This window comes from Etheostoma spectabile, chromosome 5 (genome assembly GCF_008692095.1).
Source record: "Etheostoma spectabile isolate EspeVRDwgs_2016 chromosome 5, UIUC_Espe_1.0, whole genome shotgun sequence".
Lineage (NCBI taxonomy): Eukaryota > Metazoa > Chordata > Actinopteri > Perciformes > Percidae > Etheostoma > Etheostoma spectabile.
Genome location: NC_045737.1, coordinates 36,905,885 through 36,932,738, shown reverse-complemented (window position 1 = coordinate 36,932,738; position 26,854 = coordinate 36,905,885). Strand labels below are relative to the sequence as shown.

General features: G+C 42.2%; 1 protein-coding gene and 1 long non-coding RNA gene across 2 annotated transcripts in view; one reads left to right on the top strand and one right to left on the bottom strand.

The window, feature by feature from the left end:
* Positions 1-2,048: 2,048 nt before the first annotated feature.
* Positions 2,049-26,854, bottom strand: part of vwa8 (von Willebrand factor A domain containing 8) — a 119,578-nt gene continuing 94,772 nt past the window's right edge. Inside the window, exons 38-45 of the mRNA XM_032515259.1 lie at positions 19,925-20,033; positions 19,068-19,224; positions 14,598-14,706; positions 10,672-10,797; positions 9,876-10,034; positions 7,645-7,743; positions 6,499-6,737; positions 2,049-4,406 (exon numbers count right to left, since the gene is read on the bottom strand). Coding sequence (XP_032371150.1) covers positions 4,298-4,406; positions 6,499-6,737; positions 7,645-7,743; positions 9,876-10,034; positions 10,672-10,797; positions 14,598-14,706; positions 19,068-19,224; positions 19,925-20,033 — 1,107 coding nt within the window. The 3' untranslated portion in view covers positions 2,049-4,297. The remainder of the gene's footprint in view (positions 4,407-6,498; positions 6,738-7,644; positions 7,744-9,875; positions 10,035-10,671; positions 10,798-14,597; positions 14,707-19,067; positions 19,225-19,924; positions 20,034-26,854) is intronic.
* Positions 11,518-26,854, top strand: part of LOC116688996 (uncharacterized) — a 20,773-nt gene continuing 5,436 nt past the window's right edge. Inside the window, exon 1 of the long non-coding RNA XR_004331900.1 lies at positions 11,518-11,528. This is a non-coding gene — a long non-coding RNA (uncharacterized LOC116688996). The remainder of the gene's footprint in view (positions 11,529-26,854) is intronic.

Here is a 26,854-nt window from a genome sequence, read left to right as displayed (position 1 = left end):
TGGATGGATAATGTTATCATTAATTTAAAATAGATGGATGGATAATAGATGGATGGATAATGTTATTAGCATTAGTTTAAAATAGTTAGATTGGTTTTATTCACATTTTCTTTAACACTGGTGTTTATTTTATTTTAGTTATTGCCTGTAATGTTTAGTCTTTTTTTCCATCTGTGTTTTTATTTTGTGCCGTGAGTAACTTGGGGCTGCATGCTTGCATTAAACGTGTTATATAAATAAAGTGGCGTGGCATATGTGTGATTATTATCTGCTTTGTCAAACACAGTGTCTGGACTGAAATGTAATGACATCAGCAAAATGCAACCAAAACTAGTCTGCTTCATTTGTTGCATGTTATGAATCACCAGCTAGTTTCAGCTGATTTTTCCAACTACAAAAAATTTGACTAACACAGAAGGTGAGCAAGTAAGACACACACACACACACACACACACACACACACACACACACACACACACACACACACACACACACACACACACACACACACACACACACACACACACACACACACACACACACACACACACACACACACAGACTAATGCATGTAATGCCCTGCTAGTCTAGACCTCTTATCTCTCTGTTGTAATCATACAACTGGTCTGTGTATTTTAGAATACAAAGACCAGGTGGGCATTAAGTGTTTGAGCGTCTAAAGTCTTTCTGAGAGTCTCTTTGTCATTGCAAATCCACGATGATAAACAGTGCGTCAATAAAGTAAAATGTATCTCAGCGTCTTTGCTATTTTGTGTAATATTTTCTGTTCTAAACAGACTGTTTTTATATAGCGCTTTCTAGTCTTAATGACTACTCAAAGCTCTTTTACATAGTGCAGGAACCATTCACACAACGTGGCCGTACAAGGTGCCACCTGCTCATCAGATAAACACTCACACACACACTCACACACACACACACACACACACACACACACACGCTACAAGGGCTCAGCATCAGTAGCAACTTGGGGTTCAGCATCTTGCCCAAGGACACTGCAACATGGGACAGCAGGGCCAGGGCTCAAACTACCAACCTTCTGATTGGCAGGTGGCCACGCTACCACTGAGCCACAGCCACCATTAAGCCATACAATATAATAAATAATAATCTGAATCATTTTCACTCAAATGCATCTATTTTTACCATCTGATATAATTGGAGGTAATGACATCTGGACATTCTGAACTCCACGGGTCAGATGTCCCTGGAATCACATCCTCCTCCATCCTGCAGGAAAAGAGCTTGAAGTTTTCCAGAGGTTTTGTTAGGAATAAACTGAGGAAGCAGTGGGTGAGATAGCCAGTGACTGAAACACAGAAATGATCTTCAGAAGAACATTTTCAGAACTGTAAATACAGTGTGAAATACAAAGTGTGGGGCGGGCCTCTAGCTCACCCAGTGAGAGTGTGTACCCCACGTAGGCTGAGTCCTGCAGCGGTCCGGGCTCGAGTCCAACATGTGGCCCTTTGCTGCATGTCATCTCCTCTCTTTCTCTCCCCCTTTCCTGTCTGTCGACTGTCACTATCTAATAATGGGAAAAGCCCCAGAAAATAATCCTTAAAAATAATAACAATGGTTAGTAAAAACAGTGAGAGTGGGCTGGTTGATTGTGGAGGAAATGAAAGGTCATCTGGAGAAAAATATACAACAGAATAACACACAATAAACACTTTTTTATTATTATCTTAAAATAGCAATACTACAAAATGCTTCCACTACTACTTAAAATGTGTTCTGCCACCACACTAAACCGTTTTCTGATAGAAGTGTGGGGTATGATTTTGGCATTTATTGTATCTTCAAATTACAAGCAAAAATAATCCAAAATGTTGGTTTTTCTTATGAGCTAAGAAAAGTAGTCTTGTCTTGTCTCGTCTTTGTAACAATGCATCTTTAAAATGTCCTTTAGTTTATGTGAGATACCATTAGATAGATTCTTTGGACAGTTCTAATAAGGGACCAGTTGTTACAAATGCAAAGGTTCAATAATCATAAAAAAGGACAGATATCGAGAATCAGCTGAGCGATATTAACATGATTTATTTAAGTTTTGTAGATTACTTTTACAATATATTCCACATAAAGTACTAACAATGTACAATAAATTAGACTAAAAAGATTAGATATGTATACATGACTTTAATATGCTGCTATGCCCACTTTAAAGCAATGGGGCGTAGTTTCTGTCGCCCCCATAAAGAACTCTAAGTAATGACAACACAACTGTCACAACTGTACACATGACACAAGCCTTCCGTGATCGCGCAGCACCCCCACCCCTTCTCCACGCAGTTGTTAGTAGCCAAGGAGGACACGGAGGATTAAAAAAGACATGGACTATTCCGAAGACATAATTATCTTCACTTGAGAGTCACAATCTTATGAACATAGTCGTACTGAGATATCCAGAGAGAGTTGTGTGGAGCCGGGTCTGAATTAGCTTCGTAGCAACACATTTGGCAACAGCAAAAAGTTACTCACTACAGCTTTAAATGCCTCATCATGACGTTTCAACAAGTATTTGATGTAAACAAAATGTCTCTCGAGAAACTGGTCCAGTTCTTCCTATGAGGTCACTTTTGTTCCTTCCAACTCATCAGCAGAGCAAGAGAAAGACCTTTCATGGCTGTCTAATTTGATGTAACTGTCCTTTGTATTCTGGTGTCTTTTATTTATTGTATTTCACTTTATTGTGAAGCACTTTGTGTTTTTATCTGTGAAAAGTGCTATAAAACTTTACTTGCTAACTAACTTACAAGAGAGAGGGAGAGCAAAGTGGGTTAATAAAAAGAGGGACATCCCACTAAATGGAGACTGGCAGTCAGACAGACTGTTCTATTGATCCTATCAGAGCAGCACAGTGAGGCAAGTATCACAACCAGGGGCCTATTTGATACAGTATTGATGCACGTGTCTGCGGTGAGGCACAGAAAGGGAGATTGTGACTGCACAGCATGATGTCATACAACAGAAATACATACGATAAAACACACAAGTCAGTGTGCACTTCCTCTCTTATGTAATGTCTGGTAGATTCATAAAGGTCAGCTTGATAGGTGTATGAAGTACTGTGATTGGTTAACAATTGAGTTCCTTTTTTCAAAGTATAAAGCAAAAGAATGCTGAAATGATGCTGAGCTCAGTTATTTGTGCGTATCAGATCTTTCGCTTGAATAAAGAGATCTTTTTAACTAATCTCCAGGTCACAGAATCTTCTTCAAAATCGCCACGAAACAGGCTCAACTAAACACACGTAAACATCATTTTCTCCTGATTTACCCTGCATTGTGTGTGTGTGTGTGTGTGTGTGTGTGTGTGTGTGTGTAAGAACGGAGAGAGGGAGGTTTGGCGATCTCAGATTCCTTGCAGGACTAATACAAACACGGAGCGTCCCGAGGTCCAGCAGCCAGGAAGGCAAGGGCCTGTGCATGTTGTCATAGATGCTGTAGGAAAACACACATGCACGCACACACTCACGCACACACAGCAGGGGGTTGTGCAATGGCGGCTCCCTTAAAAGAGTGTCTGCACTCAGGTGGGAAATTCCCTGGTCACAGTCCCGGCATTCCACAGGAGCCAAAGTTACTGCTGCTAGTCACATCCGAGTGTCGGGCAGGTGGTGCGTTAGTGTTGCCTCTGCCTGTGTGTGTGTCTGTGTGACAGACAGATTAATGAGGAGGAAGTCTAAATGAGAGAGGCCGTTTCAAGTTCATGACCCTCCCTTCTAAGTTAGGCGGCTCACAACCAAAAACAGGACAAAGGCGTATTGCGTGCGTCAGCGCAGTCCGCCGAAAACACAAAAACAACAAGAGGTTAGGCTGTGTGTTTGATTCCTGCATGGGGTCTGAGACGGGCTCCAGGCATTCATTTAGTTACTCTAGGTACAGTGCGTGTCATTACACAGTACAGTCATACACAAAGATCACAGGCTTTTTTGCAGAACACAATGTTCAGTACCTCTCCCAGAGGGACTCTACGCAGCGGGTAAACATTACTCTACATTAGTCTGCCACGCTAACACAACACTGGTAGATTTACTGACAAACCGAAGGCTTCTGTAAAAAGAAAAAGAAAAAAAAGAACCGTCCTCAGACCTGATACAGCTCAGATAAAGTTATAACATCTGAAACAGAAAGTGGGTTAAGGACACATGGTGATAATTCACGAACTTAAACCCAAGGTTTGACAAGTTTTAGAGCTTGTAGAACAAATGTTGAGGTTTTGAATGTTTGGGATAAGAAGTGAGTGTTGCGTGTGTTTGTGCGTGTCAGTCTCAGTCACTGGACAGCATCGTGGATGTGAAGATCTGCTGCAGGATTTGGGGGATCTGCTTGGTGTCCATGGCAACAAAGGATCTCCCTGCTGGAAGGGTCTTTTGGAGTCTGAGTCAAAGAGTAAAAAGGAGACGTTTGAGATTAAACAGAGGCACTGAACTTTAGCAACAGAATTACTTTCCAAAAAAACAGACAGGTACACGTTTGCTGTGTCAATTGGCAGAGTCCAGTGTGTGTATTTGTGTGTGTGTGTGTGTATGTGTGTGTGTGTGTGTGTGTGTGTGTGTGTGTGTGTGTGTGTGTGTGTGTGTGTGTGTGTGTGTGTGTGTGTGTGTGTGTGTGTGTGTGTGTCTTAATGAAAGGGCTGTCACTCACATGGAGGGGGAAAAACTGCGACCCATTGCATACTCTAAAATGTAACAGTCTTGTTGGAAAGGATTTCCTTTCGGTTTTTTAAATCCAAAAAGCAATCTGTTGTATTTTAGCAGAACACTGAAAGCAGCAGAACTGAGTACACTTTAACATCTGTTTATTTATTGCAAGTAATGTTTTTTTCACAATATGTAACATTATCGCATATTTTCCTCATATTGTGCAGCCCTAACTTAACTTTACTCCTTTGCTCAGTCCATTGTATGAACCCCCTACATCTAATGGTTCTGTTTCTTTCTGTCCCCTATTGACTTACACACTCACACATTCCTCTTTTTCAATTAGTAGTTTCTCCTTGACATGAGGCTTGCATGCTTCCATGACATGTGACTCTATCATTCCTCTGTTCCCGCACTCTCACTTGAACTTGAGCCCACACCCTGTTTATAGTTTAGAGTTAATTTCTACCCGACCTCGGCTCCTTAAGTTAAAGACTAATTCCTCCTTTAAGCGGATGTTTCCCAGGGTCAGGGGTCTCTTTTTCTTTGCTTTATTCTTCCTCTGTGTTCCTGCTCTCCACAGTCAGGAGTGGGTCATTGTCGTCCTGAAGGTCCGTAAGCTCGTGACTGCGGCGCTCTAACCGTGAAGCCGTAGGCTCCACAAAGCGAACAAGGGAATGCACTTAACCTTCTTTTGTCCTGCCTGCAAAGCTCAGGACGTAATCTGGGATGGGACAACAGAAGGTCAGCAGGGCCAGCAGCGAGCGGGAACATGAGTAGGCCTCGGAGAGACTCAATTGGAGAGTCGCTGTTCTACTTCCCTTTGAAGTCTAGTTGTTATTTATTGGCTTTGGATCACAGGCTACACTCTACATTAACTTTAAGTGCAGAATCTTTAGCAGGATGCTTAAAATTGACCATGTGGCTGCTTCTGTTCCATGGGATGTTGATTTTTAAATACCTTTTTAAAAAAAGACCTTTTAACTCCATCCTTTTTTTAATCCCCTTTCCCTCATCTTTTGTCCCTTACTTATGGCTTAAGATCTTTTTTTCTCCTTTTTTCCCCTTCACTGATCTTATCTATAAGGAAATAGGTAAGATTAAATCAGGTTAAAGAAGGAACTTTAACCTGTCTCCTTACCTCCACCATAGTCTCACATTGCCAGCTCTATCTCCACAGCTCAGTGAAGTAAGGTCTGGCTACACCACACATCCATTCTTGTTTATGAGAAAAAAGCTATCAGGGTTGTTTGCCTTTCTTTAAACCAATCATAATGGTCTTGGGCGGGGCTAAGCTCCGCCCACAGCAATAGATGGCTCTGCTAAATAGTCTTGGGAAGGAACTTGTTTTGGTTGAACATTTGCATCCCGCAAATGAAAACGCCACATACAATATTAAATGAAGTTAACTGTTGACACAATACAGTAATGTGAGCTCTTTAAATTAGATGATACTGTACATGGTTACACCTCTTTATCGTTTACCAGTGTATCTCTGTGTGTACTTCGTCCACACCAATCCCACCAATCAGTCCCAAAACGCCCGTTAGAGAGGAAATGCCTTAAACATATTCTTTGTAAATCTTTACAATCATTCCCTGAAAGAACCAAGCAGACCGGCCTTTTTGCACGGTTCTTTAAAACCTTCCATTTTCAGCGTGTAGCTTGCTAGCTTCAAGTTTGTTGTTGTTTCCTGTGTCGAAGGGATTTTGAGAATGGCGACACACCAAGCGCAGAAGGGGCTTTTCCAGTTTTTTTCCTGGAAATTTACTTCCGTTGATCCAAACTAATCCCCCAAGACGTCCCCCACTGTCCGCCCACCTCCTTACCTTTCGGCCTGGTCGCCCAGGGATCCAATAAAGATGGCAAAGGCATTGACCTGCGGGTCAGAGGTCAGGACTTGGGCGAAGCGCTCGGGCCGGATGCCGTAGCGCTCCAGGTTGGCATCGCTGAGCACCACCACGAAGTGCTCGTCGGCCTCTTCCCGTGCCACCTCCTTAATGCTTGCGTCAGTGCCTTCCAGAGTGTAGTCGCCGCTCATGCAGAACTGGGAGTGGGCATGCATGGTCTGCAGGGCGAAGGGGGGGAGGAGAGAAATGTGACCAGTGAATCATTGTGGGACTGTAATCATAACAATCATATATATTACATGTTTGGATGTGGTGTGTGTGTGTGTGTGTGTGTGTGTGTGTGTGTCGGATGTTTGTTGGGTGACTATACAAATGTTTTTTTTTATGTTATCTGTTGAGTTTGGATGACTCAAGAACATTTTCTGTTTTATCTCTCTTATGAAAGAAGCAGAAAACATTGAACAGGACTTTCAGACTCACAGGCTCAGATAATACATGGCTACATGCCCCTAGAGGAAAGGGAAATTAACAACACAACTAGAGCTGTAACAATTCCAAATTGGCTGTACAGTTAATTGTCTCAGAAACAATTGCCATTAACAAAATAATTAGTTTTAGTCAAATTTATTTATTACTTTTTTAAAACAAATTATGAATCCTAGGATACATCTTTTTGTTAAATCCCTGTAATCATGTGACCCAGATAATGTAGATAAACCACGCCTCTAAAACGTTTTTTCTAACTATATCTCGAAATGTATGCTATGACTGTGTATTGGGTCAACTACTAGCATCGCTTTAGCTCAACAGTCCGACCAATAATTACTTATATAATCACAATTTGGCACATCTAAACAAAATCTACAATTACCATCAACAGTCATACCATAGGCCCTTAGCTAATGTTAGCATCTAACTGCAGTTAAACAAAGAAACCACAATTACGTAAATAAATTGACAATAAGACAATTATGTTATCATTTTACAGGCCTAAACACAGCAGAAACTTTCCAGCTATTAAGTGAGTGAGAAAGAAAGAAAGAAAGACGAGGCAAACCATTGTTTTCAGGTTATTTAGGTGTGTACAGGTACAAAACAAGAGTGGTTCTAACTATGAACGTTTACCTTGAGGACTTTGAGTCTCTCTTTGTTATTCTTGGGGACTTTGTCCGCTCTGACCAGCTCGATGTCGTAGCCGTCGCCTGAGTGGCCGATTATGTCGTACTGCGTGGAGAAAACAGTTTGAGTAAGAGAAAAATTGACAAAGATGGTACAAAAGAAGCAAGTATTATGATAGACAGACAGATTCTTCTAAGAGGATGGAGGGATCAAGGGGTGGCTTAGAGCCAAGAGTGGGCTTGAGAGATAGCTATGGTGACTGAAAAAATAAAAAAAAGTCATATAAATGGTTAGCATTTTTTATTTTTTTTATTTTTTAGATTTAAAGATTTTTCTCTTTATTAGATAGTGAAAGTGGATAGAAAGGAAAGGAGGGAGAGAGATGGGGGATGACACGCAACAAAGGGCCACAGGCGGGACTCGAACCCTGGCCGCTGCAGGACCCAGCCAACATGGGGCGCACGCTCCCACCGGGCGAGCTAGAGGCCGCCGCGGCTTCAAGATTAAATGTAGAAACTGAGGAAAGGCAAGCTCTCTGGAGGGCTCCTAAGAAGCTGTGTGCTTATTTTCTTGTATTGTTATGGTAATATTATGGTTACGTAAGTTGACGGCCAGGGCCTGCAGCCATGGGTGGGGCTAGAAGGGGGGCATGGGGTGGCAACGGCCCTCCCTGAAATATGATTTTTTCTTCCCACCCCAATCCATTACACGTTTATATGGCAGATTATATATTTACTGTCCTATATTTCCCAATATTTACTATATTTCTAAGAAGATTTATGTTCTGTATTCTGATAAAATTACACAAATGTATGGTACCACATGAACGTAAATGACACCGACTTTCACAATGACATTTCAATGTTGCACAACTTGAATTTTGTGCAAACACCTGTTGTGTTATCCTCATGTAAGAGCGAGAATAGCACGAAGTGTAAAGATGCAGTGTGATGGTGCAGAAATGTCACATCGTAATTTAAACCAGGCCACCATCGCTCCGAGCTGTGTGGAAACCCTCTGGTAAGTGAACGTACCTCCCATAGACCATCCCTCAAATCTGGCTTATATAAAGCCGAGTCAGCCTGGCACCGTGGGCTCAACTCAGCTATTTCAAGACCCAGGTATTATGTATATGGGCTATTTTTAATAAGGGCAGTGATGAGCTTGTAGGTCAGAGGTATGCGACTGTGTGTCTCAGCCATGCGTATTGCTGTTGCTGGATAAGAAGCATGTTTTGTCAAAATATCAAAAGTTTTTTGTGCTATACCTTTTTTCAGTTAGGTTTTTATACAAATCAGGGACAAAGAATTCCTTTAATTTAATATTTAAATCAGTTCTGAAACTGTCAATTATTTTCTTGATAAACAGTTTAGTTGTTTGGTTTATAAATGGTCAAAACAACACGCGCACACACACACACACACACACACACACACACTTCAGTGCTGCTCATCACATGTAAGTGTAACTGCTTGCTTTGCATGACACCCCTAAAAGTGCACCTAAGAAATCATAAGACATCTTCACGTTTGTGTGTGTGTGTTCACTTTTAGGGATGTTACCAAAAGAAAGCAGTTACGCTGGCATGTGATGAGCACTGAAGAGTGTGTGTGTGTGTGTGTGTGTGTGTGTGTGTGTGTGTGTGTGTGTGTAAGACACTGATATGTGATCAGTTTTAGGTTGGATTGAGTGTCACTTAGGGGCCAAGAAGTCTGTCTCCGTTCAACTTTTTTTAAACACCCTCATACTGTATCTCTCTCTCCCCTCTTTGCTCTGCCTTGCTCTTTCTATTTTCTCCATTTTTCCATGATTCTACTTTGTACATGATTCCTGGCTAAGATAGACTCCTTATTTTCCGTTTCCATGAATGACCCATGAAATGTGTCAAGTGTTGAGTTTTCTAGTGCCGTCAAAAGACTGACAAGAGCACCAGAGACACATCAAATGAGACAGTGGTGGCAAGTAGGGAAGATTGAGAATGTTTGTAATTTACTTTAATGTAAGCCAGGCAAACAACTAGCACAGTGTGACTCTCCTTCCAACACAACTCTTTTTTGTGGCAAACCAGGGGGCTTTGTAAATAAAAGTTATCACTATGACATCAGTAAGTTTGGAGATGATAGCTGGTAGTGAATCGTTAAGATAAAGAGACAACAGTAACCTTACTAACAGAACATTAATTTGGCAGATGCTTTTGTCCAAAAGGACTTTTGTGATTTTTGGTGCGACAATCTCACCTTGAACTTGTGCTCGTAGCTCTCCAGAGCCTCCATGACCATGCACACAGCCTCCATGGAGCGCTCCAGCCGGCCGTCCACGCCGTTGAAGCGGTACATGCTGCCCGACACGTCGGCCAACACCCGTAACCGCTTGGGCTTCTGCTGAGGACTGCCAAGCTGTAAACACACACACACACACACACACACACACACACACACACACACACACACACACACAAAGACACACACACACACACACACACACACACCTTTTAAAGAAAATCAGCAGCGACTAACAACTAAATTAAAGAAAACGCCTACTTTGGAAAGTGTTTTGTGGAATTTGGTGTAGCTTATTAAAAATAACATTCAAAACAAGGACAGGGTTTCAAAACTGAATTATGATTATTTCAATCTAGACCTTCAGGCCAGACCAAAAATATGCACAGCCTGGAGCTAAATAAGGTAGAAAAACATGGCATGCATATTATGGTTAGTGTGTGTTTGTATGATTAGTGTGGGAACTATCTGTGTGCTGTGTGTGTGTGTGCTGTGTGTGTGTGTGTGTGTGTGTGTGTGTGTGTGTGTGTGTGTGTGTGTGTGTGTGTGTGTGTGTGTGATTACTCAAGCACACATGACTGCAGAATAAATTACTTAAACCGTGTGTGAGCTTGAGCAGAAACACAGGGTTTAATAATAATCTCAAACACGCACCACTGGAATTTATTGTGTGTGTTTGTCAGTATATGTATGTAGAGGTGTGGCTCTGGGGGGAAAAAGTGTGGTTTAAATATCTGTAGCAACACATACACACCTCCGGGTCCTGCTCTCCCCTGCGTTTATATATAGCCTTCTCTCCAGTCAGGCCATCTATGATTTTAGCATCATCCAGTTCTCCCAGAGCCTGGTTCTTCAACCACTGCCGCTCCTTCCCTTTAGCCTGTAAAAACATACACATACATCCACGCACTTAGTTAGAGCACATGTTTGAGCACACGTTATGTACCATTCAACCAGATAAATAAATAAACACATTTCAAAATCTGTCTGGTGGAGGATGATTTAATTTTGGTGGGGCAGATTGTGAATGCACACATTTCCTCCCGCCCATGCCCACAGAACAAAGAGCCATGGGGTCTCTTTGAAGCTCTGACCCCGTTTCACTTTTTTTTGCTGCTGTGGTCACTTGGAAGGAGAGAGGTGAGAGGAGGAGGAACATCCCTTTCTCCTGTTTTCAGTTTGCTCCTGGAGGAAGGAGAGCTCCTTCACAGAAAAAGGAAGCTAACAATAGAAGGAAGACAATCCGCTCCTCCCCACCCACAGTGGCTCATAGCGTGTAGATTTCTTTACAGAACACATGATGCACGTACACACACATAGGAACATAGTTTGGTTGTCGTGTCGGCCCTGGTCTCACAACTTGATGAGAAATGACGAGCGTAGCTGTCACTTGTTTGTAGATAGACAGATGGTGAACAAGTGTTTTGAAAAGGTTACAGGTTAAAACCTTTTTTTCCCCAAAACATACATGCATGAAAGAGAGCAGCTGGATGTGTATGTATCAAGTGTTTCAGAATAAAGTTTAACCAGGATTAAAAACACTCCTATTTCAGAGTACGACTGGACAGTTACCTAAACTTAGAATAGAATAAACTTAGAATAAAGAGAATAGTGCCACAAAGTAGAATTCAGGATGGCGTATTGAACTTTTTTTGATAGGTGTGGTTTGAAGAATTAGTGGTATTCATTTTGAAATGAAAAAAAAAGCATTACTCTATTATGTGCGAGCGTCATGTGAACAGGCAAACAGCCTAGCTAAATTCAAATTGGTTTTGTGCGAAAATATGTTAACAGAATTGATGAATCGCTCAAATCTTAAAATGACATTTAGGACAAATGCCAGATGTATTGTAGACACTAGCACGTGAGTCAGATGGCTTCAAAAATAAATATATACACAATGTTTTCTGTTCTATAAAGCCAACAACAAAGCTGTGCGGCTCCATTGCGTCACACTGAGTGGAGGGGAATTAAACTGTGCATTATCCCACGCCCTGTGAGAGTAATCCGAGTTGCCAAAAAGTGTCAACTTGCTTATTTGTGGTCTCTTTATTCATAGAGCAATTGCATCATTGCACAAGATCAGTCACAAAAAAACTAAACATTTCTGATAATGTGCTATCTTTTAATAAGCTCACTGTCTCCCCTCCCACTGCATCACTGTCATCAACTGAGACAACATGACATCATGACTTTGCGTGAACATACACTTTGTTAAACCAAGCGGCATGTTATCTGTACGCATTTTGACCTATCCGTGTGTATGTCTACGTTGTATACAGTGGATGTAAACATACACGTCACTTACCGTGTTATCGCCACTTACCGTGGTACCTTGAGAAGAACGCAACGGTTGAGTTTAGGGAACATGACACGCGGTTTAAGAAAAGAAGACCGAGGTTGGCTTTAGTAAACAAACAAACCGAAGCCTGAGTTTAGAAAACCTGACACGCGGGATAAGATCCCCGGTCTCCTGGGTGAAAGTCCTGCACGCATCTTGAAAACTAATAGTGAATAATGGCATACGAATTGCCGATTCAAACATTTGCCATTTCATGAGATCAGTCTGATTGAGAACTCCTGACAAGTTGGGACGCCTCTGCCAAAGATATGAGTAATTGTATTCCCCTGGAACTAAAAGTACATTAGGACCAAATCTATAAATAGCGATTTCTTTGGCCAGTTAGGACTGATTTCCTTCTCTGAGACGCTTGATGAATACGTGTGCAGCTGTTTATGTTTGGCACGCCAGTTTCATGTGGAGAGATAAATAGAGAGGGGTTTCCCTAAGTGAGACTACAAGGGGTGGAAACAATTCACTATCAGTGACTTCTTAAATCACTCTTCACATATGATCAAAATAACATGACATCATAGCGCCACACCTGCTGAGATTGGTGTAATCTCCATCGTCTTTACAGACAGAAAGAAGCCCGGGGCTACAGGGACCAATCCAAACAATAACCGACACTCATGTTCGAGCCAGGCTGGCATGGCCACAAACACCTGGATGGAAAACACAAACACACACACACAACACACACACACACACACCACACACACACACACACACACACACACACCCACAAACACACACCACACACACACACACACACACACACACACACCCACAACACACACACCCCCCCACTACACTTACAATACTGTAGAGCTTCACACCTGGACGGGAGAATATGGAGCAAGGCCTGGTGTCCTGCTCTGTAATCATTTCACACAAACTGCATGATTTTCCTCTCGCCAAACACCCACACGCACGCACGCGCACACGCGCACACGCACGTACGCACACGCACACGCACACACACACACACACACACACACACACACACACATACACACAAACACACACACAAACAAACACACACACCACCATGCATCCACTCACATTTCCAGTAAGAAGCTCAAACAATGGGAGGAACATCTAAACCAAAATAATGAAATTGAGACAATATCACATCCTGGATTTTATCACCGCCACTCCCTACGCCTTTGCTTTTCATTCTCACCAATCAGGGTGCTCCTATGGTGCAGCGCCCCCTCCTTCCTGTCTCTGGGGTCGAATAAGGTCAACCGATTATCATCCACCAACTTTATGACTCATGCATGACAGGAGAGTAAGACAAATGTATTGCGTAGACTGCGCATATTAATGTTTCCAAAAATTAGGCTGAATCTACAAGGATATGCATACAACTGAAGCAAATGGAATTTGAAATTCAGTCGTGTTTTACCAAGGTAAAATAATCTTCAAGTGTCGCAGCTTTCAGGCTTGAAGGCATTTTTCAATTGGCCATCTGTCGTATACCATGCATAGTGACAATAAGTCACAGACCACTGATAAGATTTTGATAAAGATATTTAATTTAAGTGATGTAGAAATTGGCTTCATCGATTCCTTCCTTCATGAAGGTACCAGTGAGGCTCTGAGCTGTCACGGCTGTGCCTTGTTCTACAGAATTTAGGAATATCAAAAGAAGAAATCATGTTTAAAATAGTGCGGTCAGTTAAACGTGTCATTAACGGCGTTAACGCAAACCCATTTAAACAACTTACATTTTTTTATCGCAAGATTAACGTTCTTTTTGGCCTAGCAAACTACTTTTTTTTCACATGTTGTTGCAACAACTAGTAACTTTAGAAAAACTATAACACCACACCCGATCTAGCTAGACCGGAAACAGGCACGGCGCACACCAACGTTTGGGATTGCAAGCCGACCAAAGAATAATAACGTTACGTTTTGAGTGGATGGTGAGCACGAGATGACAAAATGGACGCCAATAAGATTCTGAATGGAAAGGTGCCAAATGGTTCCATTGACAAGACCAACATAATCTGTGTGTTTTGTCGTTGTGAACTGAGCTATAATCGCAGCACGTCCGGTCTGAAATACCGGTCAAGATGGCCAAGCACACAGCTGATGCCAGCTGAAGCCCCCCCGTCAAAGTATTCTTTTACTCTTTTATTGATGGACAGTGTTACATTGTGTGAGAGATTAGTTGCTCACTACACTACAGTAGGCTACATGCCAATGTGTGATTAATTTCAAGTTAACTATGACATTAATGCAATTAATCATGACTAAATATTTTAATCGTTTGACAGCGCTAGTTGAAAATAATGAAATAAAGAAGTGTGATGGAGTAGAGAAAAGCTAACCTGTAAACTGTCCAGGATGATGCGCAGGGACTGAACTTGTCTCCTGACGGCGTTGGAGAAGCGCTCGTACGTGGCAGCATCGTACTCGCTCATATCAATCTCCTTCAACCTGAGATAGAGGGACGGTGAGACACACAGAGGGACAGGAGAGACAAATGACTTTATTTGATGTGTTTTAGGTAAACCACCCGTTGTATTCAAGCATACAGTATGTTGGATATGAGCCTCTGCCTCCCATTCTCAAACATAATCACTGTATACATTCACTGCAAAAGCTGAGAGCGCTGCTGCAAAGCATTGACTTCTTCTTGAAATGCGTTTTCCAAAAGAACTCCATTTCATTTTCATTTCAAAAACAGGCAAGTCTAAGGATGCAACCGTGATGCAGCAGAGCAAAATGACTACTGCATTTCTGTGGTAAATTAGAAGCTACTGCTTCCTCATTTCCATATGGAAAAAGGCCAGGTAGTTAGAGAAAGAAAGAGAGAAAATAGACTGAGAAATCTCTTCACGAGGGCAGGACACCTGTGGAAAAACTGACTCAGACGTTTGTGTTCCCTGTGTGTGTGTGTGTTCTCTCCAAAAACAGCACCTTTGGACTTGACAAGACAGGTGGGCTGTGCCCCCCAAGCCGAGTTTATCAGTATAATCCCACTGTGCAGGTACTTTAGTATCGCTGACACACACAGACACAGAATCCTCCTTGGGTGTGATAAAGCTGCAACCCTCACCATGTTTAAACTGATGTGTGTGTGTGCATGTGTGTGTGTCTTGGAGAGAGAGAGAGAGAGAGAGAGAGAGAGAGAGAGAGAGAGAGAGAGAGAGGAGAGAGAGAGGAGGAGAGAGAGAGGAGAGAGAGAGAGGTGAGGGTTGAAGGAAATCTCTGCCAGGTGTTTTAAACTTTTGGTGACAAATAGCCCGTGACCACCACAGAGATACAGACTGAAGGATAGAGCAGAGGCTTGATGCTAGTGTCAGGGCTTGCAAAAAACTGTGTGTGTGTGTGTGTGTGTGTGTGTGTGTGTGTGTGTGTGTGTGTGTGTGTGTCAGTAGAGTAAGACAGATGTATTGTGTAGACTGCGCTGGCATCAGCCATGCAATCATAGAGACAAAATCTCCCTCCTCTCCTCTCCCTCTCTCCCAGAGGATTTAGCATCAGAAATTCACATAACCTGTATGTATTTAGACTGCCTAATATAACAGGAGCACCCAGCGAAAATCCACACAGACAAGGGATAAATGCCTGCAAACTCCAAAGTCCGAACCTCATTTTAAGTATCTTCTTGCAGCAGAAATAATAAAAAATTGAATATGTAGAAACATAAGAAAACAAGTAACAAAATACACTTTAAACTGTTTTTACAGAAAAAGGAAACAAAGAAGTGAAAAGTGTCCTGACGCTCCGAGCAAAATGTCAGCATCATTTGACTGGTACAAGCCTTCATTCTCATGACACATAACGCACTCTAGCTTTTTTGGACCTGCACACACAGTCTGTTCCAATGCATTCCCACCACACCATGTCAGCCCACAGAAGACTACATAGCTGGGTCACTTCCTCCACACATTCCTAGGTGTGTGCATGTGTGGGTGAGGATGCGGGAGAGTGTATGTGGTAGGCAGCAGACACTCTGGCCAGTAGCCTCGGCTGTTTCCTTCAAATTCCTTAACCTCGACCTAAACAGGAGAAACAGAGTGGATGACAACTACGGAGAAAGAGTCTGTTTTGGCTCGGGGTGGAGACACTGAGATTTCACAAACAACAGCCACAAAAACAAGGACTTACGCTGACACTCCCTGCAACGACAAACGATACACACACAGTAGCCTTCCATCCATAGGACCTGGCTGTTCCAGGCTTTAGAAAAGGATGACTTTCTGTTCACATATCGTTTTTGTTCTCATTTTATTCAGCAAATTGTGAGTTTTGATAGTGGCTTTGTTCTTGTACGCGTCCATTCCGTCAAACATCTGTCCATCACAGCTTCCTACAAAGTAGCATTTCTGTATTGTAATAAAAAGCATGAAAAATGGTTAACACTAATCCAATTATACAACGCTCATCAATTCTTGAGCAATGCATTCCATTTTTTTCAATTTAAAGCTATATTTTCAAATAACACTTTTTTAAGATCTTAGTACTTTAACTGTATTTTAAAGGGATGAAGGATTATAGTCATTGGATAATGGATTTTAGTCGTCGGACGTCTGGATCTCAAGTTATCAGAGAAAAAAGCTGAGCAAACGTTAGCGGCAGCTCTATTCTGTTTGTTTTTTTACTAGTTTCAACACTGGTAACACGGGAATCGTCCGGATGTCTGTTACCTTCTTCTGTCTTTGTGTAGGCGTTCTAACCTCCGGTGGATATCTGAGGACTATAGTTACCTGCTCCTCAGATCTGGTAAATCCAGACAGCTAGCTACACTATCTATCCACTCAGAGTTTTCTATTGTACCACCAAAACTACTTTTGAATGTTCCACAAACAAGTTCCTTCCCGAGGCTATTTTGCAGAGGCAGCACTGCTCCGTACGGTGCTTAGCGCTGCCCAAGACGATTGTGATTGGTTTATAGAAATAATAATAAACCAGAGCCCATTTTTCTCCCATCCCAGAATACTCCGTGGACTATCCAGACCTTCTTCTGCAGCGCTGTGGAAGAAGGTCTGGTTACGCGAGACTATGGAAATCCTAAAATTGCCTTGTCACTGTTTTTAACTATTTGTAAAACTCACAGCCAGATGTAAAGGGTGACCAATGGCATTGCTTTATGAATGAATGAATAAGTAAGTAACACAATATTGAGGTACAAGGTTCCTGCCCAACATCCATAATAAAAAGGTTACCAGGTATGGAGACACAGCCAGAAACATATCTAGAGATGAGTGAGTATCTGTGTGGGTACATGCTCACGTTTTAAGCATACCTAAGCCTGTTTTTGCTTGTTTGTGTGTCAGGTACTCAAGCGTTTCACGAAGGGTCATAGTTTGATTGATGCTTAACCCAAAGCTAAGTAAACAAAAAATTGTGCACACACATCGGTGAATGAGAAGGTATGGAACAAGCCTGACAGAGCTGGCGTGGGATATGGAAAAAAAAGAAGACAAAGAATCAAGCCGCCCTATCAGGCAGGTATTTCCGTTTTATGGGCTCATCTGCTGTGTCAAAATACAGTCACATCTACTTGGAAGCAGGGTATCAGCATGTAGCTACAAGAGTTTCTCTGGGCTTAGTGGGACACTGATAGACAGGCAGAAGACAAGGAGGGAGGGAGGGAGGGAGGGAGGGAGGGAGGGGATGGGTGTCAAAGAAGAAATTTAGAAAAGCAAGTGAAGAACAAGGAAAGAAGAAAATACACAAAAAAAGAGGAGAGAGGTTGTTCTCTTGGTGTGAATGCAGCCAGTGTGTGAGAAGGGCAATGCAGGAAAGGGGGAGGATAAGGGGGATGGGGGAGAAAAGAAAGTAAAGAGAACGAGACTGTTTGAAGCAAAAGAGAACAGAGAGAGCCTTCATGGTTGAGCTGGTGAAAGCGGTGTCCTCTTAAACCTCCACTCTGAAGCAAATGTGTGTTCGGACACACACACACACACACACACACACACACACACACACACACACACACACACACACACACACACACACACACACACACACACACACACACACACACACACACACACACACACACACACACACACACACACACACACACACACACACAGGCCAGTGGCATCTCCCAATGCGCTCATCCATCCATCCAGCCAGGGCACTGCAGCCTGAGGTTGTTTACCCAGGATGGAGCACCATACCTGGGATAGCTGACTGACCAGCAGACCCTGCAGATGGCCTAAACATAAAGGCTCACACCAGGGCCCCCAGGAGTGCGTCAGGCTGTGAAGCACATTGAACATACAGTAGTGGCCAAACAGTGGAATTACAACTCCTGGTCCGTCTTGTGATGCCCTCTGGCCCAAAAAGACTTTTTTTCCCATAGACTTACATGGCAAAAGAGACGTCTGTAAATCAGTGGATACATATTTCAAGAGTCTCAAGCACCTGATGATCACAATTAAATCAATTTGGTCTGATAACATGTGGAAAGTCTAGAAGAGCCACATGATTAAATCATGTAATCCCCATTAAAGCGCTAAACCGAAAGTAGCCAGCTCGGCCCTCGAGGGTCTCCGGTGCGCCTGCTCTTTGGGCTGCACAGTGTGGAAGCAGCAGCAATCATCCAGGTCATTTAGGCTCCATGTGCCACTGAGCAATTTTCATAAGAAAGAACGGGGCTCTGCCTTGAATGCTGTATCCAGTTTTTACTATACATCTACGGTGCACACGCGCGTACACGCACACGGAAGTTTTCACAGTTGACAACGAGGGTCAGTCCAAAACATCTGTACCTCCATCTGGACCATGCTACATGCTTTCTGCTTTCCTTCATGGTACTTTCTTTATTTAAAACAACCTACCTTTCTTTAAAGGCTTTTTCACCCATTTCGCGGGCTGCTCTGCGGACCTCTTCCGGAACAGCATCTTTCTCAACCTGGGACACCTGGTATACTTTGTGTCCTGCATCCAGCCGATAGGGACCCCCTTTGCCACCCAGCCCCGCCGTGTCTCTGCCGCCTGCAAAGAAATATCTTATTAGAGATGAACCAATCACAGTGGTTGCAGACACTTTAGAAAACAAATAACTGATTTAAAAAAGTTTTTTTTTTAAGAGTTTCCATTAACTCAGTAAAAAGTTCCCACTGATCTTACTGCAAAATGAGCACATTGATATACACAATGATTTGTGTAACTATTGATAAGTGCTTCTCTGCTTATTTTTTTTATTAACCTTCCATTAACCAAGGGCTGCAATTAGCAATTTCATAAAGATTTTATCTTTGGATTATTGTGTTCTGCATAACATTTCATAAAAATAAAAATAAAAATTTCATCAATCATCACAATTGGTGTCTATTCATTTTCTATTGTTTCACCACTATGATTGCCCCTCCACATCTACAGTATATAGTCCCATACAGACAGTTTTTACTGCCGTCCTCTAAACACTCTAAGCAGTTGAGCAGACGGAGGCTAAGTGCCTTGCCCAAGGGCAAATAAGCACCACTGCTGTCTTATTTATACACATTTTTACATGCCATCAATCATATTAATGTGTGTAAAATTCCATCACAGATTTCATAAGCATTTTAGTGAATATATATATATATATATATATATATATATATATATACACACACACACACATAAATATATATAAAGTGTTAGTGTATAATTAGTGCATGTTGCTGCTGACCCAGTAAAAAACACTGGTTACCTGTGCCTCCTGCCCACTGGTTTCCCCCAACGTGAGGGGCGTTGTTGGGGTCAATCTTGCCATGTTTTGGGGCACTGACATCCAGACCGCTGTCCCTCTGGATGGTAATCTGAAAGGAGAGGAGTGAGAGATACCATGTGGGTCAGCTTAAAGCTTATAGGTGCAGATTCACATACATCTGTGCAGATGTTCTAAGCCTCTGAAGTGAGAAAACAGATGCCCCTAGCTTATGAGGGTTAAAGGTCCGGTTCAGCCCCAACTAAGAAATTGAAAACTATTATAGTAGAATATTTTCTACCCATCCAATCTTGCCATTTATATATGGTCTGTTTTTTTTTCAATAACAATGACTACATCAATCTATACTCTCTTTAAAGCCACCAGGCTCATTTGACAATTTCAGTCACTTTACCTCACAGAACACGAGAGTTACTACTTCACCGCTGCCGCCATTGGTTAGTTTGTTTGCTAGTTTTATGCGCTCTTGACATTTTTCATTTTGAAAAACCAGGCACGCAATAACACAAACTAACTAAACGATAGGCAGCGGTAGAGCAGCAACTCCTTTGTTTTGCAGGGTGAAATGTCTGGTGGCTTTGAAAAGAGCAGAGATATCGGCTTCAGGTACCCAACAACAATGTAAAGCCCTGGAAATATTCTCAATATAGTGTCCAATTAACTGATATAGATGTTTTTAGGTGTCTTAAATGCATTTAGCGGTTGCCCCCGTCCACAGCAGTGCATTGATTAGCTTCCGTGTTGGTAATCCTGCCTGCTTCTCCAAGAAGAACCTTATACAACCATACTTTTGAAAATGGCTCACGGATACAGTTTCATGAGAAAAGATGCAGTTTTTACAGTGTTAAACCCTAAGCCACTAATAGAGATTGATGAGATTGTAATTTTTTTCACCCAACTCTTAAAACCTTCTTTTTTGAAAACCTCCTGATGCATTGAATGAGTATGTGTGATAGCCAACAAAACACCCAAACAATCAGCTACCTCTCACGCAGTTAGAGCATTGACAGAAAGCACTTTGTACCTCTAAGGTTTGAGCTTTCCACAGGATAGACAGATTTGTCTTTGCCTTTCCCTGCAGGAGAGTGATGTAGAAGGTGGGAGCGGAGACACACAGAGGATAAAGCTGTGGATTTTGAGGTCCATCTCCACGCCACTATCGGTGCCAAAATCAGCATGCTGGCTCTCATACTGAGGCAGGGCGGCCGGCCAGAGTATGGCACGCATGAAGGAGTGAGAGAGGAATGGGTGGTTCAGGGGGAAACTAAGTGCACCCCCTGTTGTTCAGCAGAATTCTTACATGCTGTGGCAAACTGAATGGTATCTTTGGAGAATGAGGTTTTGTTGTCAACTGTGGATGGCTGTGTGTCATTATCTTTGCTGTTTTTTTCCATGTCATTCAGATTTTTTATTATTATTTTCAGACAGGGTACAAAAATCACTCAAGTGGTATAAAATGTGGGAAGAAAAATCAGATAGAGGAATGGCATATCAATAAAGACAAAGTCCAAACTGCTCCTGTTTAAAGGAATATGGCTGCTGTTACCTGACATTTGAGAGAAGGAAAATGAAAATAACATAATATGGAAACATACAGTACATACACATATTGATAATAGTGCACCCTTTCATTGGCCATAGCCCAGTGTCATATTTTGACTTCTTATATTGTCATAGGCCCCCTCCACCTTTCTTTCTTCTTCTTAGAATAGTCATGCACTGAGCGGTTGAACAGACGCTATCTAGTAGGAGCAGCAGCCCAGCTGAGAGGGACCCCTTCTGTCCCTCCAGAATGTCCACTGTCCACACCTCAAACTGACACAGGAGCTCAGGCTCCGTCCTCACATCTACGGGAAGCGGCTGCATCAGCAGAGCTCTCTATATTTAGCACAGATTAGGAGGTTCAGTCTGATATAAACCATGTCAGATTACAGGGACAAGATAACACTCATAGTGGGAACCAGCTCATTAAGTGGACCGACGGGGAGTGTTGGACACAATATGTTTAATATTTCTCACGCAGATTTACACTAAAGAACACTAAACAACACACCAAGGTTACGTTTAGACTTGGGGTCTTCAACGGCTTTTAGCCCAGGGACCCCCCTAAGGTGAAAGAGAGACAGATATGGCATCAGGTTTACTGGGCCCAGTGGATGAAAGTAAATAAATAATAGTATTTACACATCATGTTTTAACATTTAACATAGATGTGGAAGGCACGGTGCCTCCTTAAGCTTAACTGTATGGCAACCGTAGTGGCAATCTTACCAATAGTAGCTTATCTTCAATGTCTTGCTAGAAATAGAAACCTTTTTTCTTCACTTTTTTGTGACTACACTTTTTTTTTAAACAAAATACATGCAACACGCAACATTGGCAATTTTTTCAAACGCTGCAACCCTACCACACACCTTTAACAACCAGTCTAAGCATTTAAACGGTCAGTCTACCAAGAAAAAGCTGTCCTCTTTTACCTCTCTAGCAGAGTGTATACCAGCATCTGGAAGAAAGAAAACTGAAATAATGATTCAAATTACTGATCTTAAACATTTTTCAAAATAATAATCCAATTAACTTTTCTAAATAAAAAAGGAACTACACTTTAAAAACACACATTAAGTGAAGCATCATAATAATAATAACCGTAAGTAACAGTAAGTAATTGTTAGTAGGTTAATAAACATTTCAAACCTGAATAAAAAAAAAAGGCAGCAACATATGTAAGTGCGAGCGATATTAGTTTATTGCTGATGTCTCTATTTTACCACAGTTACACTCCCTGGCCTCTTTATGAGGTACACATATTCAGGTAAATGCAATGCAATCGTCATTTGACCTTGAAAGACCACTCAACCATATGTTTACCACAGTCATGTGCTAAGATAAATGTGCACGCGCGCGCACACCCCACACCACACACACACACACACACACACACACACACACACACACTACTCATCCTCTTAAGTCCAGCTGTGTTGGCTGTTGACATTACAGATCTACATGAGAAAAACTGGCCGATCCTTGCATGACAATAACATGAAGGACAGGGGACAAGGTCCAGCAGGGTCTCAAACATCCTCATTGTCCCATGCAGCTGCAAACCAACAGAGCAACTGTGTGTATAGACAGCTTACTTACTTAAGATCCACAGGTGTGTGTTGTGTGTGTGTGTGTGTGTGTGTGTGTGTGTGTGTGTGTGTGGTTTGTGTCATTGTGGTGTGTGCTCGTCCTGTATGTGTGTGTGTGTGTGTGTGTGTGTGTGTGTGTGTGTGTGTGTGTGTGTGCTCGCAGAAGTAACCAGAGCGAGCTCGATGCCATAGCTCTGTGGCAAGGTAAAGGGTCAGAGGTTTGTCACCACAGGTCACCTCGGCCGTGTGATTACACACTAATGTGTGTGTGAGTCATACACTGCAAACAGCACCCAGACACAGAGATGGGGACTCAAGTTTGAGACACCTACCTACGTAACACGTAATCTGTAACGCATCTGCTCTGCAAGGCCACACATGACACATACCGGCAGCTGCTCTGCCATTCATCAGAAGCTTTGGCTTTAGAATACTTCAGACACGAAGGCCCAGACAAAAGGAGCGTTGAATGCAAAATATGTGCTATCAAGATAAAGGACTCTGGCTCAACCAAGTCTAATTTGATCAGCACCCTGATAGGTTAGCAAACATGTTAATAATCTATACTCTTTATTCATCCCCTGTTGTTATTACACACAGGCCTAAAATACACACACATGCTCAGATCCTACACATGCACTAATGGAGAGATGTCAGAGTGAGTGGGCTGCCAGTCCTGGACCAGCGACCTAAGCGACTGAGGGGGGTTCGGTGCCTTGCACAAGAGCAGCTTGGCAGTGCCCAGGAGGTAAACTGGCATCTCTCCAGCAACCAGTCCACACTCCGTACTTTGGTGCGAATGGGGACATGAGCCAGCGACCCTCCGGTTCCCAGCCCAACTCCTTACGGACTGAGCTACTGCCACCCAAGCTAAGCTCTGCATTGCCCATCTAACGTTAGCTTGCTTCTCGCTTTAGCTACGACTTACAGGAGGTTAACTCTGACTGACGTTCCCTTTATGTTATTATACAAAGCTATGCAGTGTTCTAAGCAACCTGGATGGAACAGGTGATACAAAACTTGTTATAACCACTTGAGACCTGAGACTTGACTTGGACACTAGCTCTAAGAATCGAGATATGACTTGGACACTAGCTCAGAGACTTGTGAGCATCTCTACCAGATCATGAGCTTTGCTGCACACATGTCTGTGCTACGTTGGGATGGTGTGCACCTGAAGCGCGGGAATGTGTCTTCAAAGGCTTAGCTGTACCGGCTAGACATATCAATCATACTGAGTGTTCATGGATGGGATTGCATGGATGGGATCGCTTGATAAACACCACACACACTTTTTTTCCCTAACCACACAGCACCACTTCCATCAGGCTCTGATGGTCACAGTTTCCTGCTTGTCTTAGTAATCCACCTTTGTCATCACACTGTGTATAGATTAAACCTGCAATGCTGGTGACAAGATAACTCATGGATGTGTCTTCAGGCTGCTGGACTCTATTCTGGCTCAAACAGTAAAGGGGTGACGAATGCTCTACTTTTGGTTGTTTAGGAAAATGATGAATGACGCCATACGACATGTGTCCATTTTGGGCTCCAAGAGCGGCCACACACGGTTCAAGTTCCTACTCTGGTTGTGAAAGAGGTATGAGTCATTTGGATAATGCAGCGACAGGGTGGCGTGCGTGCGTGCGTGCATGTATGTGTCACATTACAATGTCCCAGCAGGACCATTGTTTCCTTAACTACATGAATACTATATGAAAACATTTTATAAAAACATTATTGTTCATTATTATCACTATTATTGTTATTCTACATATCTCAGTCTGTTTACGGATTCTACGCCAAAATTATAGGCGCAACGTGATATCTCAGACACAAAGTTGAAACAACTAAAGCTGGTAGCCATAACTTAAATCTGTATGATCATTTCATTATCAAGAAAAAAAACACTTCAGGAACCAGTGCCCCTCCCAAACCATGTTGTTTTTATCCATTTTAAATTGTTTCATTAACATTTAAAAATAATAATAGATTGGACATTTTGGGGTGCTTTTAGCATCTCTTTAAATGGTTTCCAGAAACATTTAATTATTGAAGAGAAAGTAAACTACTACTTTTGAAATAAAGTCTCAATGTGTGCCCTGATGGCTTAATTCTGGGTGTCTGGGTGGTCTGCTTGTCTAACAGTTGTTTCAGGCTATCATCCGCTCCATCCCATAGTTGAACATGTGATTCTCCAAACCAATTCCAAGAATACGGTGCATCTTCAGGCTTTAAAGCAACCCTTTAGGATGATGTCACAGACAGTGTGTATGTGTTCCTCCACAGTATTTGGTTAAAAACATCATGTAAACCAAGGATGTAAGAAATGCTATGTGGCTGTTGCTGGACAATGCTAGTGTGTATGCGTGTGATGGTCTAAATGCATGTCTGTACATAAATGTGTAAACATGTAAAAGTGTGTCTATGTTATGAGCCTGTAAATGTGAAACTCTTTTATCTGATGTAATTTTTATATATTGTGATGTTATATTTGGTATTATGCCATAAAGCATGGAAGAGTGTGATGTGGTAACAAGTGTTGCCATACACCTCCACACTTTGTTCCAAAATAAAGTTACTTGCACAATTCAAGAAGGTTACTGTTAACTTCTGTTGTTTGCAGATTGTGGCACAAGTCTGCAAGGCGCTGCTGCAGCCGATTTGAGCTTTGAAGGAGCAAGCGAGTGTGAGTGATAAGCTAGCTTCAGCTTCAGTTGGGGAGGGAGGGCGGGGAAAAGATGGCAGGTGTCCAACCAAAGCCATAGAGGAAGAAAAAAAACACCCACACTATGATATACGGGTGTAAAAACAACCATATTGTACAATTAAGTTTCAGGTTGAGTGAGTGGATACATAAGAGTGAACTGCCATCAATGTGGTCATATTATGCTGGATACCTGCTGACACCTACTTGGCACTAGTTGAACAATAGGCGTGTTGTGTGAGAGATGATGACTGATGACTAATGTGCATCTGTGTGTATAATGATGATGATGATGTCAACGCCGTTGTTATAGACCAATGTCAGACAATCATGCACACCTGCAGGCATGTACACATACACATGCACTGAAACACACACACACACACACACACACACACACACACACACAGGCATGCATGCACACGCAACGTCAAAGGCTAAGAGTCTTTCCTCTCAACAGACATGATCTTTGCTAATAAAACTTGGAAATCAGCATTCGTTATGCTAGAAAAAGTATTTGTGTGCATTAGAGCTGCAAAGAATAATCAAAATTAAAGTTAAATTAATCACTGTCTATTTTAATAATCGATTAATTGATCAAAATTATTTTTATCGAAGGAGAGTACAGATTTTTTTATTCCAGCTTCTTCAGTGTGAATATTTTCTAGTTTCTTCTCTCCTCTGGGACAGTAAACTAGACAAGACATTTGAGTTGAGGGCTTCGGGACACAGACATTTTATAGACTAAAACAACTAATGCAACCAATCCATTAATCTAGAAGATTAATCATGAATGAAAATAATCGTTATGGGTTAGGGTTGCAGCCCGGATTTCTTTTATTTCCTTCAAAGCCTGATCGTTACACTCTTTAAGCGTGTCATAAAAACAAGGTATTTGGAAAGTATTGCATATTTGTTTCATTCCAGATGAAGACATGAAAGGGCAGATAGAGGGGAAATGACATGCAGCAAAGGGCCGCAGTGGGAGTCGAACCCACTGCGTCAAAGAATAAACCTCTATATACATGTATGTGCGCCTGCTTTACTGAGCTAACCCAGCCACAGGCAGGT